Raw genomic sequence first — 19,512 nt, 5'->3', positions numbered from 1 at the left:
GTTTCACTTCTCTTATGATAAAAGTTCCTCTCAAGGAGTATCAAAAGGCAGCATCTCCAGCAGAAGCATAAAGCAGGCAAACATTCGAAAACACTGTACACATCAAGACCAAGAAGAGATCTGAGAAAGCAGAAATACGAAGGAATTAAAATACCTGCCTAGGGAGATGCCATGCCACTGGGCCTGTGATGAAAATATAATAAGAATTTCAGAAGTAATGAGGTGCCATCTTCACTGGACATTTTATTTCAAATGGAAAATAGCTTGTTTTAAAGAAAGGCAAGGAACAAAGATAGACTCAAAATGCTGTTGCACTCCACATAAAGTTCTTTAAAATGCAAAAAAGCAAAATGTAGACTGAATAGACACACAGTACATACACCCCAGGTTCAAGGGCATAATAATCTCTCCTGCTACAGCATAGTAAAAGGGAGAAAACCAACTTTGGTTTTTTCTCCCACTTATGTGAAAGAAGAGAGTGTGTCTAATTCTTTGTTAAAAGCAAGAGAGGGCTTTCGCCCTAGCCATACTCAGCTATTCTGACATCCAAGTGCACCCACTAACCCCAAGAAAAACCTGTGAAAATTGTAGTTACTGAGTAAAGCTTCATTCACCTTTCTTCATTCACAGGAAGCTAAGGAAGAAAATGAGTATTTCTGCTGCTGCTGACGGTGAATAACCAAGTAACTTTCATGAACCAAGCTGACTTGTCAGTCACTCATGTACTTCTATAACTTTTTGAGTTCCAAAGAACAAGAACAGTCAAAGAATTGATGAGCTACTAAAAACCATATTTTGACAAGAAGTTTCAACCTCCAACTTGGATGTATTTGAAGGAGCAGCTTTTGTACAAGAAGATCCCAAATTCCATTTTGCAATCTGCAAAACACATTTTCTCACCTAAAACTGTTTTCCTTTTGAAAACCAGAAGTGAGAATTTAGGAACAGAAAATGTTTAAATACTTAAAATTCCAGAGAATGGCACCTGAAGTTGGCATGAGGACAAAGTAGCAGCTCATGGTAAAAAACCCCAAACCAATACAATTTGATGAACAGGGATTCAAGAGAATAACACATAATGCAACAGGACTAAGAGGAATGGCAAGTAGGAAGAGTAGTATTTCATCTGGTGATTCTAGTAAGCAAAGAAAAAGATTAGGGAAAACCAAAGGAATAAGGAAAAGAAACAGCAGAAACATTTATTTCAATAGATAAATAAAAAAATACTTAAGAATCAAAATCAACCCCGAATAATTTGATTCTTCTAGATTTTCACCATATTTCTTAATATAAAAGACATGTTTTTATTACCTTTCTTTCGAAAGAGTGCATTTAGATAGTTTTCTGCTTGGCATTCAATCTTATCAGTGTTGGACTGGCCCTGAGATGACAGTTCCTCTGTAGGCGTTGACTGTGAAGAACCGATAACTGATGCACGATCCTAGAAAAGATATGAAGATCATGACATCTCTCAGAAGTCAGTCTGCTGGTAGTGCAACATACAATGAATTACTGAGCTATTGAATTAAATAGTTTGATTTTACTGGTTCTATCTTGAATCAAAATGCAGAATTAACTTATCTGCAAAATTAAATTCTCTGATTCTTACTTTCATACCAAAAAATGGGTGTTAGGGAATAATGTTTAATATCATGTTCATACTTACACTGGCTGTTTCTTTGTGTAAATTACAAAAGGAACATTTCTCATCCATAGACCAGTCAGTTAGCTCTTCTGGCTCACAGTCTTAAAGGAAGAAAAGAAAGCTAGATGTTTTAAACAAGTAAAAACAAAATACACATCCTACAATTCACTTAAGTAAATTCTGTCAATAATCTGGTATAATTATTGGTACAATGCATTCAGTATTATTCTATTCTTCAGATATTTCCAAAGTCTTGTCTGACTTGTACAGCTCAAGTTACAAATAGCAGAGAGCACCTTTCTTAAAAGGAAAGGCAGACTCATGCAATTCAACTGATTACCTGTCATAATTACTGAAGGCATCTGAATACTGTAAATAAAGTGCTGAATTGCAGACATTATTCTTTTTAACAAAGCGTGCAAACTTGTAGTAAACTAAGCTAGGAATTAGGATATGAACTCCTCACCATTTGAGCTACATGAATTTTACTTATAATATTTTAATTGACTTGATACCATCACCATAGGTAAACCCAAGCCATATACTCACTTCTAGCACTTGATTTATCTAGAAAAAATAACTTTATATGTTTTGTCAGAAATGGTCTAGAGGGAATATAGGACTTAAATCTACATCGCCTATATCAGATCCAGTCTTCTACTGAATTGAAACACATCATCTACTTCCTTTAAACAAGTTATTGAGCTTCATTTCAAAATAAAGAAGTTTTCCACCTATACTCTTCTCTTCCCAATCAGGAATTGCTTCAAAGCTTTTCCCAAATGAACAGTGCTAATAGTTAAAATTAAGTTTCTAATTTCTTGTTTAAAATTAACACACATGGCAGTTTGGTTTTGTGGCAACATTATTCTTATACCCATGAACAATAACTTTAGGCATTTAGAACCTTGATGTATTTACAGAGAATACCATTATCCCCTTTACATTTAATTTTGCAGCTAATCTAGTCCACCTGGTTTTCTCTCATGAGATTCAACTCCATATTTTCTGCACCAGTCTCACTTGAACACCTGTTTCCTGAACAGGGGTGACCAAGATCTCAAGATGATGTCTTTTACATTTAGATCAGACTTCCTTAAACTGTAGGCAGTACTTTTCCCACAGTAGCCTAGTTATGCAGCAGTCTTTATCACTGCTGCAGAGTCTTGGCAGGTGAATACAAATATGATTAACCAATACACCAAGGTCCTCTCCATCCTGCTCATTTCCAGTTCATGCACTTACAACTTAAACAACTTTTTCATCCTCCATTATTAATTACCAAGTATGTTTCCTCCTTTTCTCTGTACCACTAAATTACAATCACAGTTTTGTTAGGCAGGTTCTTGAGATTATCTGCTTTCAATAGCACATGATGGTAAGCTGACCTTGGCTGGCTGCCAACCCCCAACCCAGTGATGCTGTCACTCCCCCTCCTCAACAGGGCAGGGGTGGGGAAATAAGATGGTAGGGGAGAAAATAAGAGGAAGAAAATAATACGAAAAAAACTTGTGGGTCAAGATAAAGACAGGGAGATTACACTTACCAATTACTGTCACAGGCAAGTCAGACTCAACTTGGGGAAAATCCATTTCATTTATTGCCCATAAAAATAGATTGCATAATGAGAAAAGGAAAACACTAAACCACCTAACCACCCCTTCTTCCCAGGCTTCAGCTTCACTCCTTCATTTCTGAGTCTTCCCCCTCCTCCCCCATCCCAAACAGTGCAAGGAGGATGGGAAACAGGCTGTCCTCAGCTCATAACAGTTCCTCTCTGCTGATTGCTTTTCCTCATTATTCTTCCCTGGCTCCAGCTTAGGGTCCTTCCCACAGGCTACAGGCCTTCACAAACTGCTCCAGTGTTCTTCCCACAACTGCAGCTCTTCATGAACTGCTCTAGCATGTCTTTTCCACAGGGCACAGTCCTTCAGGAAGAGATCACTCTGCAGGCCCACAGTTCCTACCAGAAAACCTGCTCCTGCATGGGTTTCTCTCTATGGGCTGCAATTCCCAACAGAAGCCTGCTCCATGGGCTCTCCATAGGCTGTAGCTTCCTTCATGGCATCTCCACCTGCTCCAGTGTGGGGTCCTCCATGGGCTGCAGTGCAGATATCTGTTCCAACATGGTCCTCCATGGGCTGCAGGCTCTACCTGCTTCACCATGGTCCTCTCCATGGGCCACAAGGGAATCTCTGCTCCAGCGTCTGGAGCAGATTCTCTCCCCTCTTCCTTCTCTGACCTTGCTGTTGGTAGGTGGTTTCCCACTGCTCATCATCCCCCACCTTCCCCTCACAACTGCTGAGCTTTTACTTTTTCTTAAAGATATTATTACAGAGGCACCATCAGAAATAAAATGAGCCTGAAAAAAGTAGGTTCTTCAGCTGAGTATGAACACAACCCAAGTAACTCCATATTATTATTAAAATCTATTTTACTCAACTCTAAAATACTAATTAAGAACAGAATTTTGTTTTAACATGTTATATGCTTCCAGGGATGCAAGTCAGCAGTTTCTACAGGTTGGACAGCTGATTATCAAGAAACAGACATGGGATTTTTCTTGACTGGACAGTAATAAGAGATACTGAGTTATTTTTGCTGAATTAATCTAGCTGTTGCAGCCTGTTAGAGTTATTCCTTTAAGATGTACAGAGATAAAAAACCGGCACTATTCCTTCATACAAAGTTCAGGGTTTTCCTTGCAACCATGAAAAATCTATTTACGAACCTTGGGATTCTACACATAACTCTAAGACAGGTTTCATATTTTCAGAGAAATTCTTCTGTCTTGGAATCCTGAATTTCCACTGTTAAAAGTCAAACTAAAGAGTGATCCTTGTGTACTGCCAAAAAAACAAACCTTGAGAAACATCAGCTCTACATAACATTAAACTTATTCAAAGTAGTATAAATCATGTAGTAGTATAAATCAAGTATGCCAGTGAGCTAAGCAAAACTGACATCAGACAGCAGATATATACAAGATATATCAAATGCCAGACATCTAACAGTCTCAGGTCACCATCACAGGAAACATCCTGAGATCAGTATTAAGTTTTTAACTACAGATAGGCATCTTCAAAAGATCAGAGGCACAGACAGAACTTGAAGCAGAACAAACTTTCCTTGGCTGCATTCAATTTAGGGTGACGATCATCCTGCCCCATTTTATCTTGCTTGGGGTCAAATGATGTGAGATGTGCAGACAACCTACAGTGCTTGTCAGCCCACGAGAAAAAGTTAACACTGTGCAAAGAGCATTTTAATACTAAACACAGCACAGATTATTACCTGAAACCAAAGTCACTTAGTACAAAGCTGTTTCCGTTTCTTAAGAATAAAATGGACAATTTTGACAAAAAAAATACTACCTTTTTACGCTTCTTAGGGCACTCAAACCTTTGTTTCCCCAAACCATTTTTCCCAAGGAGTCATGCCAAATTAAGCAAATTAATTCAGACATCTGTAATGCTGAACAGATTCCATGTTTACCTCTTAAAATATGAAACAGTTGTCTAGTGAATCTGAACATAAGATAGCTTAAAAAATTCAACCCTTACTTTCCAGTATTTTCTGATTATAATCATATCCCAAGAATTTTTCCAGCTATTTGTGACAATTCTGAACAAAATACCCTCTTTCTTTTTATATAGCACTACTGCTTCCTAGTAAGTACATTAAAACATCTGAGGTGTTTATCATGTTCCTTCATATTTTTAATTTCATAAATACTCAAATTATATTAGATTTGTGTTTCTAACATAATTGTTCACTACTATAAATACTCCAGATCAACGTATGGAAAGGTAAAACACACTCTCAAACCTTTCATCCTGTAAAAAGAGAAAGAACAATGAGAGCTGCTTTTCTCCCACTAGACACTGCTTCTACTCTGTGGTTAAGAGAATAGAACCCCAGCACCTAATCCCCAAAAAAAGAAAGTACACACATACCAGCTGATTAGAGGAAAAGCTTTCTAACAGTTTAGCTAAATATCCATAAGTAGAATGTAAAGAATAACAATTTACATGTGAATCTACTTAGCTGAAAATGGGTATAAGCAAAGGATTAGAAAGCCCTAAAGATTCAATAACATAAGAAACCTCAGTTCAGAGCGTGACCAAGGTCAGATGCCAAGATATAGAACTCGACACCTCTGCAATCAGAAGCTGCACTATCAAAGCAGTCAGGAGACAAACCTGGTGCTGAACAATGGTGACAACGAGAACCATTTAAGCAAGACCAAAATAAATCCTACATATACAAGAATTTCAAGATATGAAAAAAGGTTATTTTCTTTGAAAAGCATAAAAACTTATTAAAACTGAAGTGTACCTTTTACCATTTAAATTTTTCATTAAAATTTATTATTTGCTCAAGTAACTTTGAGAAACTACAATACAATAATTTAATCTATAGATCAAATACTATTTCAAGACAAAACTAAGAAATATATCAGTCATGTTACATTTTATGCACATTATTGATTTTTTTTCATGTCACAGATAAAGCCAACAATTTAAGAGAAAAAAATGCTATTGTAGCTAAGTAGCATGTATTTCAGCTGATTCTCACACACTTCTGCACAAGAAAGCCACATAATTTCTTGAGGTACATTTGAGGAAACATACTCTTGCCAATGAGCCACAACATTGCACATTGACAGTATTAGTTTAGTGGTTATGATGAGGAAAAATGAACATCTTAAAAGATGCAGTGATTCAGGCACATTGCTAAGAGTCTAAAACCTTGGGTTCTGATTCTACCAGCTGTATTTTTTAACCAAGGCAAATTATTTACTTTGTATCTTAGTTTCATTATCTGTAAAGTGAAAAGTGGCACTTATGACAGTGGAAAGATTGATACAAATTTTACTTGAGAGTTCTATATTAATTTTTATATGAAAAGTTAGATCTCAAATCAGAAATAGCATTGCATCCTATACTGATGATAAAGTTGACCTCTACTGTGCTGTGTTTTGTACAAACAATTTCACACAGCATTACTGAAGTTACAGATACTGTATCTATAAAAATGAACCAAAAATAGTAAGGTAAGGAGGGCATCCCAACCTAACATGCCATCTATCTCCTCTGCACTTTCTTTAGAAGTAAAATCAATTTTACAGATGCATCAAACACAGAAATAGGCTTTAACTGTTAAAAAACTCTTGCACATTACTGACACATTCTTAGAAATTGGAAGAAAAAAAGCTTTGAAACTTTACATTTTAGATAAACATGAATTTAATTTGCAGGATAAAGTCACAGGGGCATCGAATATCACAGATCTGCAAGCAATGGAAATATCAGATTTTAAATAGGTAAGAAATCTTCAACAGTGTGAGACAAATAAGTTAAAACTTTTCCCATAAGACAGCTCAAATACAAGCATTCATGAGCTCTGAAGGAGCAATATAACACTTTACTGTGTAGTGTATCAGGCTCCTTTAGCTGTAGCAGTTGAATTTTGCAAAAAAAAAAAAAAAAATCAGCACACTATTTTAAAAAAATGTGAAACCTTTGATGCAAAAGCCCCAAAACTTTAATCACTAATCACTTTAAAGCCCAATACATACAACCAGGAAAAAAAAGAGAAAAGATAGTGCACACATAACAATATTCTGTTCCCTTTTCAAATGTGCTTGCTTGTCACAGCAGATGGGAGTACTATTCATGAAAACAAGCTTTAATCCAAATTTATACATTTCTTAAATGTTTTTATGTCTTACTAGCAGCATGCTTAGCTAGAGACAGGAAAAAAATATTCTGAAAACATCAGCAAAGTAGTATTTCAAGTTCTTCCCTTTCCCCTTGAAAATACTGTGTTATGTATACGATACAGGCCAAGGAACTTGCACATTATGAAGAGGACAAAACCATAACCAAGCTAAAGCAATCATTCCAAAACTCTTCTAAGGAAAGATATACAGTACATGCCACTCTGCCTCATGTACTAGCACTACATAAGTTACATACTTCACAAATTACCCTATCAGATAATGAACTGTAAAGAAATGAGATGGAACATTCTGAAGGTATGAACACAGAAAGAACTTTTTTTTAAGCCAAAAAATTAACTTGACAAAACACTTCTTTCAACACTTCAAAGCAATTTTTTGCTGGATAGTCCTCATCTTGTCAAAGAGAGATAAATCATTTCATACTTAATCAAGGACTCAGATGTTATTGACAGTTATTCCAGCAAAATCAAACCCATTTGGCCTAAGACTAGGTCTTATAAGGGTAATGGTAAAGGTATATATATAAACACACTTCAGTATAGATAAGACTTCATATATATATAAAGTATATAAAAATAAAACCTTTGATTTATATGTAACAAAGACATTTTATACACACACACACATATATATATATAAAAAGCCTAGACTGTCTTGACCACTAAAAGACCAAACTAGCATCCACTACCTTCCTTTTCACAGTTAATGTCAATAGGAAGCTGAATAGCTTGTCTTCCCTTTCTAAAAGGTGTTCAAAAACAAAGTAGGAGAAGCAATATTGCAGAAGACTAAATCTTTCTCATGAGAACTTCTCAGGAAAACTTAGCTAATCTTAAATTTCCCTATACGGGAACAAAACCTAGGTATCATTTTACCGAGTGTTTTGCTTATGCACAGTACTGACAAGATCATGAAATGAACATTGGAAAGAAAAGCATAGGAAGAGTTCCTTTTTAGAATTCAATTTCTACTTTAAACTACCTTTAGCTAAAAGAAAAACCAGTAAGTTAAGGTCATTGCACTAAAAGCTGACTCATTTACCTTCAAATAAACTGAGGTCTCTTCGTAGCCTTGGTCCATAAAGCCCTTCTAAAATACTTTCAAAACCTGGAGACAAAAGAAACATTTAAAACAGTCAATCAAAATATCTTCAAATAAAGCAAATTCGAGAGCACTGGCAACAAACATTCTCAAATTCTGAGAGCAATCCCCAAAATTGTTAAATTTATGACACGAATATTTACTTCTTCCACTATAGTACTACTCAACAGAATTAGGAGATAAAAATAAGACAAGGCAACTGCCATCTGCCCACAATCAGCCTATTAAGCCGTGCCCCAACAACCTCATTAGACTTAAAATAACTACCACAGAATCTTGAAGGTGGGAGGATTAGCCTCATAGCTCTATACAAGTGAAGTAGTCTCTCTCTTACACTGGGAATCAGAGTCATGCATGGAGAGGTGAAAGAGAAAAAAAAAGGAAACCTTCAATATCAGAAATTTCTCATTTATGACCTCCTGAAATTACATAATCTGAGTAGGCTAATATTCCTACAAATATAAAAAAGCAAGCTTATTTTGCTTCTGATACCATGACAGTACTCCCTAGTCCTCTGTATCCATACAAAAATGTTTTAAAATTGAGGATTAGATAAATCCAATTATTTTCCAGATTTACCAGCTAGTCTGTTCAGGTATTTGGTAAAAATCACATACTGCAATAAGGGAGAAGAGACACAGAGCAAATCAAATGATTGGAAAAAAAACAATGGAAAACAACCAAAAAAAAACCAAAAAAGAGATGCATGACAACTGATGAAATATGGTAAGAATTTACATCATCAATATAACAGAAGTTTTGTTCAATACAGAAACAGTTTCCAAGTGCCCCCCTTTCTCCTCCTTCCAAATAATAAGCTTACTTGAAAATAAGAGGATAATTCAAAGCAGCATTTGAAGGTTCTCATTCCTTATACTAAAAGCCTGTCTGTATTATATATGTAGCTATTTAACAGAACTTTGCAAGACTATTTTATCATCACACCACATAAAAGACACCAAAATCTTCAGGAAACAACTACCATCAACAGAGAACATTTAGAATCATAAAATTTACTCATCATGTGATGCCTTTTAAGACAACACAAAATCCTGCTCTCTCGTCAAAAGTTACATTATCTCTTTGGTTTAGGCCATATGCACACTAGTATAAGAAAAATAAGTAAGTACCATATCTTGAGTAGAAAAGGGAAGCTATTTTAACACATTGGAGCTGCTCAGATTGACAGGTTAGATTTTGTTAAAATTTGCTTTATAAAATAATTTTAACATATGGACTATATATTATGAAATTCAATCAATTACAGTTATACTCAATTATACAATTATATTAATGAGAGGACACAAATTAAATGTTAAACCTGCTGTCCACTCACAAATATATATGCACACATTTTTTAAACAGTAAAAAAACCCACAAAGCAAAAATCCAAGGCCCAAGCTTATACTAAAATTTACCTTAAAGCATTATCCACAGACTCTTAGAATCAATGTAATACAAATTCACATCATATTAGCATTGCACAAATTCCTCTCTCTTCTGACTTCAAAGCGTTATGGACAAAAAAAAAGCAAGAGAGGTGAAGTCTGAAGTTAAGATAGCAATTCTCCAGACATAACAGATTAGAAATATAATACACACTATTATGCATTGCTATGATCAATAATGTTATAAACTACAAGCCACTTTAGGTCAGCAGCTAGTTAGGTTCTGGCAAATTACTGTCACTGGGTAAAGAAATGAATGAAGCATCCCTTAGAGACAGTTCTGCTTATTTCAAAAGAGCAAACACCAACACGTATTTCTTAGTACTTTGTCAATCAAACAACAGGAAGGTTGTTTACCATCCCAGCCAGCATCCAAAACCTCCTTGCTCATTGGACACCTACCACCCCCCCCCCACCCCGTGGAGGGTGTTACTTGTTTCTGCCTTTACTTTTGTCCTTATCTCCCTGCCTTACTGCCTGCTCCTATCTATGCAAAAACATTATTTTTTTATTACCCTGAGCAAAGGACACACCAACCCACTTCTCTGTTAATTCACCAAACTTAGTTCCATCCTACCCAACTGCTTCTCTTCCAAGTCTTACAGAACTTCTCCATGGAGCCACAATAGATTTACTCTGCATGATCATTTGCTTCCTCACCTTTGGATACTGGATGCCTTCTTTTAAAAGAACATTTAGTTTTACAATCTAACAACATCGAGAGAATCTTCTTCCACACCTTATTCTAAAATTTTCCCAGAAAACACCTGTATTACTTCCACACTCCACAAAGTACTTCTGCTGCCTTTCAGTAGGATTGATACAAGTTTAATTTAGCCTAAGCATGAAGATACAATCTTAGTTTCTAGTACAGCTACTGATAAATGTGTGCTGGCACTGTTTCATAAAATGTAACCACCTCAACACAGGCATTTCAATAAACCTTTGTTCTCCTTCTTGAGTCAATATGCATATGCAAACAGTAGTAGCAGTTTTGGAACTCTCCAGAACCTGAGAAGCCTACAGAAACCAGCCAGAAACACATTTTGCTTATACCTCTCATGATTCACTAACAAAAAAAATCTTCTCCAAAGTAATTTTACAGAATTTTCTGTCTCTTTGTGGTTGATTGCCTCTCTGATTCCAAACTGCCTTTCAAAAGTGTTACTTGAGATCTTACACTTCCTGGCTCTGAACTGAAAAGCAACACTGTTGGCTCTATTAACTTGCAATATTCCAATCTGTCCAACTCCTATCTCTAATAAATTTCTTCTGTTGTCTCACTTCTCATATCTTCATATAGAAAGAAGATCAGTCAAACCCTTTAAGATCCAAGACAGGTTCCTGCAACAGTCTTCATAAGCAGAAATTGTGATACAGCTAGTCTCTTAACCCAGTTAGAAGTTTCCACAGTTTGCTTCTCTGAACAAAGTTGTGAACAGATTTTTATCCTCTACATTAACTCTCACCCTGCCCCACCACCCCCTCTACCCACTCTACTCTTTCCTCACAGGGACTCCCAGAAGCTGGGAGGATGAAGCTATGACCTCCAGCAACAGGAAGGGGGCTCTCTTTTTCCATAGGTAGCTATTCAGGTGCCTGAAAAGGTGAACAGCCCAGGAACAAGTTCCATCAGGTTTGGCATCTAAGCCTGATCCATGGGTCAACAGCCAAGGTCACTAAAAGGAAGCAACACGTGACGGTAACTGCAGAATCCCATGAGGCTTCTGCACAGCAGCTGGACTGGATGTCTCACAAATTCAGCTGTTTGCCTGTGGTCCAAACATGGAATGTTGCAGAGAAACTTTTATGGCTCATCTGGCCATTGCAATATTATCATTTGTTGCCCATCTACCTGGCCACTGTGATACTGCCAAAGGTGATCTTCAGCAGATCAGAGCTAACTACAGGAGCACACGGACAATGGTGAATGACACCAGGTGTCAATATAATAAATAACAGAGCCCAAGTGCTGATCCAGGGGGAACACTTTGTTAGGGAAAACACATCCCATGGATCAACATCTGACTACGTGGCTATAGGAGGGACTTCATCTCTTAAGACAGCTCTGAGAAACAGAAAGCTTGAGAAAGACAGGATCCATTTGACTGTGCAAATCACTGCTAACAGGCTTGCCTCATAATGAGGTCTTCAACCTAGGTTTGCCAGGAAAGTGGAGACTGAAGCCTAGAAAGGAAGAGAATGGCAGAAAGGGCAAATGCACAGGACAAGACACAATGAGTCCCCCTGAACAAGTGGCATAAGCAGGGACGCACCTTAAGCAGCTCTATATGAATGCATTCAGCACAGGAAGCAAGCATGAGGGATTATAAAACTGAGCACATAATGATCTTACTGGGAGTACACAGTAGAGTGAGACAGTTCACACAACTGCTCAACTGCAGTTTAAGAAAGAAGTGAGAAAGTCAAGGACAGTGCTCAGACTTTATACAAAGAACTTGAACAAATGGAGCCTTAGTGTGGAATGGGCTACAGGACAGTTGAAAATCTACCAGTCAGGATTCAACCGGCAAACATCATGGTGAACATCTGTTACAGACTTTACAGACTGCCAATCAAGGGTAAAGAAGAAAAAAGGCTCCACAATCACCAGCCTTAGCTCCCATAAAAAAATCAGTCACCAAGACATATGTTGGAAATGCAACATGGTAGTGCACCAGCAACACAGAAGATTCTCTGGTGTTTGGTGGACAAACCTGCCTGAGGGGGTGGACAAGCTCAGCAGGAGATGCGCCCTGCTAGCTGCTGCTCATCATTAAGGAAGAGTTAATCAGTGATGTGACAGTTAACAGTGGTCTTGGTCACAGCAACCATGGGATGGAATTTAAGATCCCAAGGGAAGTGAGGAACCTGAGTAGCTGAATAATTTCCCTGGGCTTAGCAGTCACTGATTTACAACCCTCCCCCAGGACAGGGGGACTGCAGTGGAACTAGAAGTAGGATGCTGTACTATCTTGTCTAAACCAGGGAAGCCTTAAATGGGCCAAGGGCCTATGGCAACATTTTTGCTGAGTTATCCTACTAACTATTTTATAAAGTCAGAGAAATTGCAAAGTGAAGAGCAATTACCACTGCTGAGTAATTTAAAAACCAATACTTTGTGAATTAATTCCAGTATGTTATTTTAAGTGTCTCTACAAGTTTACTTAGATTTAAAACATGATTATTAAATCCAAAGGAAGCCTTCACAACTTTAAAATAAAATTTTCTTAAAGAGAAGCTACCTTTCAGCTGCTCACAGAGCTTTATGATTTAAGTTTCCCCTAATGTTTTATCACAGTAAACTGTTTAGTGTCTGAAACATCCTAAAAGTCTGTCTGCATTAGAGTGTATGTTGCCATGTATAAACAGTACAGGCTGTAAAATTCATTGAAACAGAGTAATAATTAAATGTATACATTCCATGGAAGCTTCCCAGATTGTGCACGTTATACACACTTAGAGGTACTCAAGGAACACACAAGGACTCTTTTCTCACTGCATGACCAGATAGTGCCATTCTTCATTCTACTCCTCAGCAGCAGGAGCAGTGTGGCTGTTTATTATGAAAGCTGCTTCCATTCAGAAACTAGTAAATAGCCCAGTGGTCCCTGTCTCCACAGAAGCTATCGATATTCTACGTTGCACTGAGTCTAGAGAAAATCATGAGGTACACTTACAAATTTTAATACAAGGTTGGTCTAGGTTAATTTTGGACAGATGTAGCAACTGAACAATTATAAAATACAAATTGAGGTCAGACAGGTTTAGCTATACATTGGCTACTGTTTTTCCAAATGCTTTATCTCCATAATGTTTCTGAGACAAAATAGTTACTTCAGCCTCAGAGTTGAATTCAACACCTTCTCAAACTGCCTGTCTCCTCCTTCCCTCCCCACATCCTCTAGGTGATCACAACTGAGACTGCAAGTATGTTTTCAACAAATCTGAATGACTCAAATTGTGTGTTAGGAGAATAGCCAAAAAAGGAATAAATATCATGTCATAAGTGCAAGCTGACATTTGAGTACTGCTTTCAAATGCACCACTTGGTGGGTCTGAAGATAGGAAGGGTAATTACTATACAGCTGGGAAGAGAAGAGTAGTATATGCACAGGTTGTATTAAAAAGCTTTTGATAGGCTCGGTACACTCTACGTCATACTAATTTCTTGATTCTCCTAGTCTTGTATATGGCCATATTAACTCCAGTATTTGCATGTTCTTTTCAAATGCAAGTCCATTCCATAAAAGGAAATATATTTTCATTAACCTTTGAGTCTTCGTTCTTTCACAAGTAATCTTTTCTTTCCTTTCCCATTTCCATGTTTCTATTTCAGAAGTAATTCGATTCTCAGACTTTTTTTTTTAAGTCTACTGTATTCGAGACATTTTACTAAAATTTAGTAATTTTTAGGGTTTTTTTTTTTTTTTAAAGCTTTTTACTTGTTCTTTAACTCAGTGCTAGAATACAATAATACTAAATCTCAAGGAGGGGCCTCACAAGACTTAGGCAAACTATAATAATGACAACTGTTGTAAGGGCCATATTGAGTACTTGCCTAGGCACCTGTAACAGGATAACTGGGAATTCATGTAACCACTGAGTTTAAAATAAGAAAAAAAAAAGGTGATGGAAAATCCTATTAAAAGCATTGTAATTCAGATTGTCATCACGTCAATGACCTTACAATAAGCCACCTAGAAAAACCTTTCACTTATACCTGCTCTCCCTTTCTCTGATCTGCAGCAGCTTTTTCCAGTTTAGGAAAGTATGAGCAGATGAACTGATAAAAGCTTTCAGCGAAAATACTTCTAAATAAATTCACTTTTGATTTGATATTTTTCTGAGCCATAATGACTGTTTTATTCATACTTCTGGATGCATACCAGAAATTGTAGATGAATGCTCCTCACACAGATAGAAAAAACTGAAATGGAAGAGGCAAATGCTTAACAATACTGTTCATCTTATTCATATTTACTGCTCTAGTTTTCATCTTAATGCTGAAAGGTTACCTTTTAGATGAGATCCTACTGTTCTCTCTAACTACTTTTTGGAGACTTGTTAAAGAACTTGGAAAATTCTGAGAGCAAATTAAGTTCTGCTTCTTCCCTTCTTTTCCAGCATATCCTGAATTAGGCACAGGGTAAGACTGCTGCACACCACTTTGAAGGACAGGGCACGCAGGTGTATTTTTGCTACAATGAAACAAGACATAAGCTTTAAGCACTACAGCCTCTGGAGGCAAGGTATGAAGAAAAGGATCTTGAGACTCTGTAAAACATACCTTTGTTAACTCACCTAACAAAGTTAGCAGAAGCGTTTGTTGAAATCTTCATAACTTCTGCATGTCCAAAAATTAACTTATCCCAGAAACTTTCATCACCCTCCAGTTTGTGGCTTACTATACCAGCAATCACATCTGAATTATGGTAGTTCAAGTTTTTTTACTGAAGTCCAAAACACTTGTTATTTAGCTTCTTAAGTAAAATTAGTCCTCACTCCTATTCCTATTTGAGACGCTGGTGAGTAACAAGCATCAGCAAGGAAGTTGTATGTATCTTCCTTGCTTTTTGAGTTTATTCAATAATCTTAGCAGAGAAAACAATGTAAAGTTAAACAGAAAAAAATTGCACATTCTAAGTAGTGTAGAGTTTAGCCCATTAAGGCTGCTTTTTAAATCAAAACTAATATGAAAGTAGGTTCAGAGCTGCTGATTTCAATTCTTAGAAGGCTCTAAAATTTAATAAATGGTCTTTAAAATGTAATTAGGAAAATCCAAAGAACAGGATTACATTTAATGAGATTGGGCAGAGTACTGCCAGACACAGCATTAAAATGAAACTACCTTCTTTTATTTTTTGGTGTGATAATAGTTACCATTACTTCACTTAATTGTTAGATTTGATAAGAACTAAGATTTCCTGTTTCTGCACTTGCCTCTGAACACAGGAACACTTACCTAGTTCTCATATAAACTCTATTCCCATTCTGAAGTCATATAACCCATATTTTGAGGTGGTATTTCTTAATCTACGAGGACTATTACATAAATTGTATGAGGAGTTTCAGAAACTAAAATCACATTGGGTTATGCACAAGTAAGGACAGAAAGACAGATCCTGCACACTGGTTTCTGCCCTAACTAGTGGGCTAACCTCCTTAATGACTAGCATCCTTTCCCTCATACACTTTTATTTGTTTCATGCCAAGGTACAACACACAAACACACAGTTCTGAGCTAAAACTCACTGACATAACTGACAATACCATGAGAAGTAAAAATTTCCCTTCATATATATATATTACTTATATGTATATATATGAAAATATATAAGCAATTAAAAACATTAAGCTTGGTTCTTCCGCACCAGAGCAACGACTTACAAGATTTCCCCCTCTTGCCTTGGCAGTTTGCTCTCCTTTGCTTAACTAAAAAGTGATCCCTTCTGAAAACAACATGTAATTCAGAAAACTACTATATCTAAATGACAAACTTCAGTTCTCCGTCTCTCCATTCTATACATTTTCATTACTGCATTATTAAGTTTGGCCCAGTACAAGAGTACTTCTGAAGGAAGTTTTGTAGTTTGCACTACTAAGTCAGCTATGAGAACTTGGATTAAAACAATCATACCACAGACAAAATTCAGCTTCGTTAGGTTCATCAAGTATTAGGATGTCTTTTAGGTTTTTTTTAACAAGTACTCCAGGCAGACAAAGCACCAGTCACAGTTTCTCTGAAAAAAAACCTGCTTCTCTTCAAGTGCTTGGTAAAGTTATGAAGAAGATTATTCTGGAAGGTATTGAAAAACATCTGAAAGAAAATGCAGTCATTGGTCACAGCCAGCATGGCTTCATGAGAGGAAAGTCCTGCTTGTCAAACTAGATTGCCTTTTATGACAAGGTAGCCCAACTAGCTGATCAAGGGAAGACAGTCATAATCTTTTTGGATTTCAGTAAAGGTTTTGATACTTTCTCTCACAGGATCGTTCCGGACAAAGTGTCCAGCACACAGCTGGATAAACACACCATGTGGTGAGTGAGCCATTGGCTTATGGGTCAAGCACAGAGAGTAATGGTGAATGGGGTAACATCACACTGGCCACCTGTCACTAGTGGGGTTCCACAGGGCTCCATCTTGGGCCCTGTGCTCTTCAACATCTTCATAAATGACTTGGATGCAGGACTGGAAGGGATACTAAGTAAGTCTGCAGATGACACAAAACTCAGAGGAGCTGTTGACTCCCTTGAAGGCAGGGAGGCCCTGCAGAGAGACCTTGACAAAGCAGAGGACTGGGTAATCACAAACCATATGAAGTTCAACAAGGGCAAATACCGCATTCTGCAGCTGGAATGGGGCAGTTCCAGACGTTTGTATGGGCTGGGGAATGAGATGCTGGGAAGCAGTGCCATGGAAAGGGACGTGGAGGTCCTGGTCAGCAGCAAGTTGAATATGAGTCAGCAGTGCCCTGGCAGCCAGGAGGGCCAACCATGTCCTGGGGAGCATCAGGCAAAGCATCACCAGGCAGTCGAGGGAAGGGATTGTCCCACTGTGCTCTGCACTGGTGTGGCCTCACCTTGAGTATTGTGTGCAGTTTTGGGTACCACAATATAAAATAGACATTAAGTCTCTAGAGAGCTTCCAAAGGAGGGTAACAAAGATGGTGAAGGGCCTTGAGGGGAAGCCGTAGGAGGAGCACCTGAGTTCTCTAGGTCTGTTCAGGCTGGAGGAGACTGAGGGGAGACCTCACTGCAGTTACAACTTCCTTGTGAGGGGAAGAGGAGGGGCAGACACTGATTTTTTCTCTGTGGTGACCAGAACCTGAGGGAACGGCCTGAAGTTGTGTCAGGGGAGGTTTAGTTTGGATATTAGAAAAAGGTTCTTTACCCAAAGGGTGGTTGAGCACTAAAAGAGGCTGCCCAGGGAAGTGGTCACAGCACCAAGCCTTGAAGTGGCAGAGTTCAAGAAGGGCTTGGACAATATTCTCAGGCACATGGTGTGACTCTTGGGGATGGTCCTGTGCAGGGGTAAGGGTTGGACTCAATGAGCCTCGTGGGTACCTTGCAACTGGCATATTCTGTTATTCTGTGAATAGTGCTTCAATATTTATTGATAAATACTATTTATCATTAATACAGGGGCAAGAGTAGGAAGCAGTATTTTGTCTTACTTAAAAAGGCAAAAGTCATCTGCCTTTCTTATAGGTTATCCCTTTCATAGGAAAAGGACTTGGAGCTAGTGTTCAGTCATCTTTCAGTTTCTAATCATATTAACTTACAATCTTCTGAAGTATACACATTCATTTTACAGGTGCTACTTGCAATCTGTTGTCCACTGTATGTGCCACTACAGAAGGCAATTGGTTTTCCTGGAAAATTGTTTTCTGCTCTGAACGGCATTTCTTTGTCTCCAAATAAAGACATGGTCTCCTGTCTCCAAGTGACAGGAAAATAAAATTATTTGCATCAGAAAGTCAAAACCCTTAGAAGACCTGTGTTTATTACTCAGTCATCACCAAGTTCCTTTGATACAACAGACCACTCTCAATTGATTTAGAAAAAATTTTATGAGCTTTCTGTAGCACTGAATCAAAAGTATTAAATAATTACATCCTTTTTTTTTACTACACCTAGTCATCTTTATCCCACCATTAGGATACAAGCAGCAACTCCTGTACAATTTGTTAGAGGAGAATATTCTGTAAAGAAGACAGTTATTTTAATATTTTATAAGAGTGGAGCAGTGTGTTTAACAGAGAAAATTTAAGTGTTAACATCTCTAGCTGTTTCTTCTGCCTCTCCCTTCCTTCCACAGTTCAGCAGCTGTCCTCTCTGCCCCCCAGCCACAGATGGATTAATAATTTTAGTCTTGACATATTGACATAATTCTCCAGGTCACAGAGTTTTTGCTATTGATGTGGTCTGTTTTGGTTTGGTTCTATTAATTTTTTAAAAAAATCTACTGTCACAACAATCTGGAAAGGATTGACCGTGGTATGAAACAAATGAAGCACTGAGATTAAAAAAAAAAAACAAAACCCAATAAAATATACAAAACAATAAGGAAACACTCAATCACCTTTTTTTCATTTATAGAAGTGGCAAGAAAAAAAATAAACTATCTTGCTAGACAGAATACTCAAGACATGAAGCATGACAACAGAAGCAAAAATTAATATATATATTTATTCAAAGATTTTATTTTTCTGGTTTGTAATATCACTACAGAATATCTATTCCTAAAATTCATTATTTGATAGAATCTTGGCCAGATTCTCAGGTAAGAAGCAGCCAATTTTCCTTGCAGAAAAATTCTTGAGACTTAATTTAAGAAAATTTTGCATATGAGTGGAGTAAGGCGGGAGCTTCTATTGAATATGTTGTCTAACTTGAATCCATTTCTTGCTTACAGCACTAAAAAGAAAAGTATTCTTATAATAGAAAGTTCTAAACATTTAACTTAAAACACTCATTTTCTTTACCATATTGCTTCAGTTCCCTAAGCAAACAGGAACCAACATACCAGAGATTCCAAAATGAAAGGGAGGAAATCCTCTATTTAGACT

At 37.3% G+C, this 19,512-nt stretch overlaps 1 protein-coding gene across 9 annotated transcripts in view; it reads right to left on the bottom strand.

Annotated features, from left to right (window-relative positions):
* The window catches only part of LCORL (ligand dependent nuclear receptor corepressor like), an 83,263-nt gene that overhangs the window by 47,464 nt on the left and 16,287 nt on the right, over positions 1 to 19,512 (bottom strand). For all 9 annotated transcript variants that reach the window (XM_064653133.1, XM_064653134.1, XM_064653135.1 and 6 more), the window contains exons 2-4: positions 8,433 to 8,498; positions 1,667 to 1,746; positions 1,312 to 1,441 (exon numbers count right to left, since the gene is read on the bottom strand). In XM_064653133.1, the coding sequence (XP_064509203.1) occupies positions 1,312 to 1,441; positions 1,667 to 1,746; positions 8,433 to 8,498 (276 nt within the window). The remainder of the gene's footprint in view (positions 1 to 1,311; positions 1,442 to 1,666; positions 1,747 to 8,432; positions 8,499 to 19,512) is intronic.

Source organism: Pseudopipra pipra, chromosome 4 (genome assembly GCF_036250125.1).
Source record: "Pseudopipra pipra isolate bDixPip1 chromosome 4, bDixPip1.hap1, whole genome shotgun sequence".
In the NCBI taxonomy this organism is placed as follows: domain Eukaryota; kingdom Metazoa; phylum Chordata; class Aves; order Passeriformes; family Pipridae; genus Pseudopipra; species Pseudopipra pipra.
Note: the sequence above shows the minus strand (reverse complement) of the source record. Positions and strands in the feature narration are given on the sequence as shown.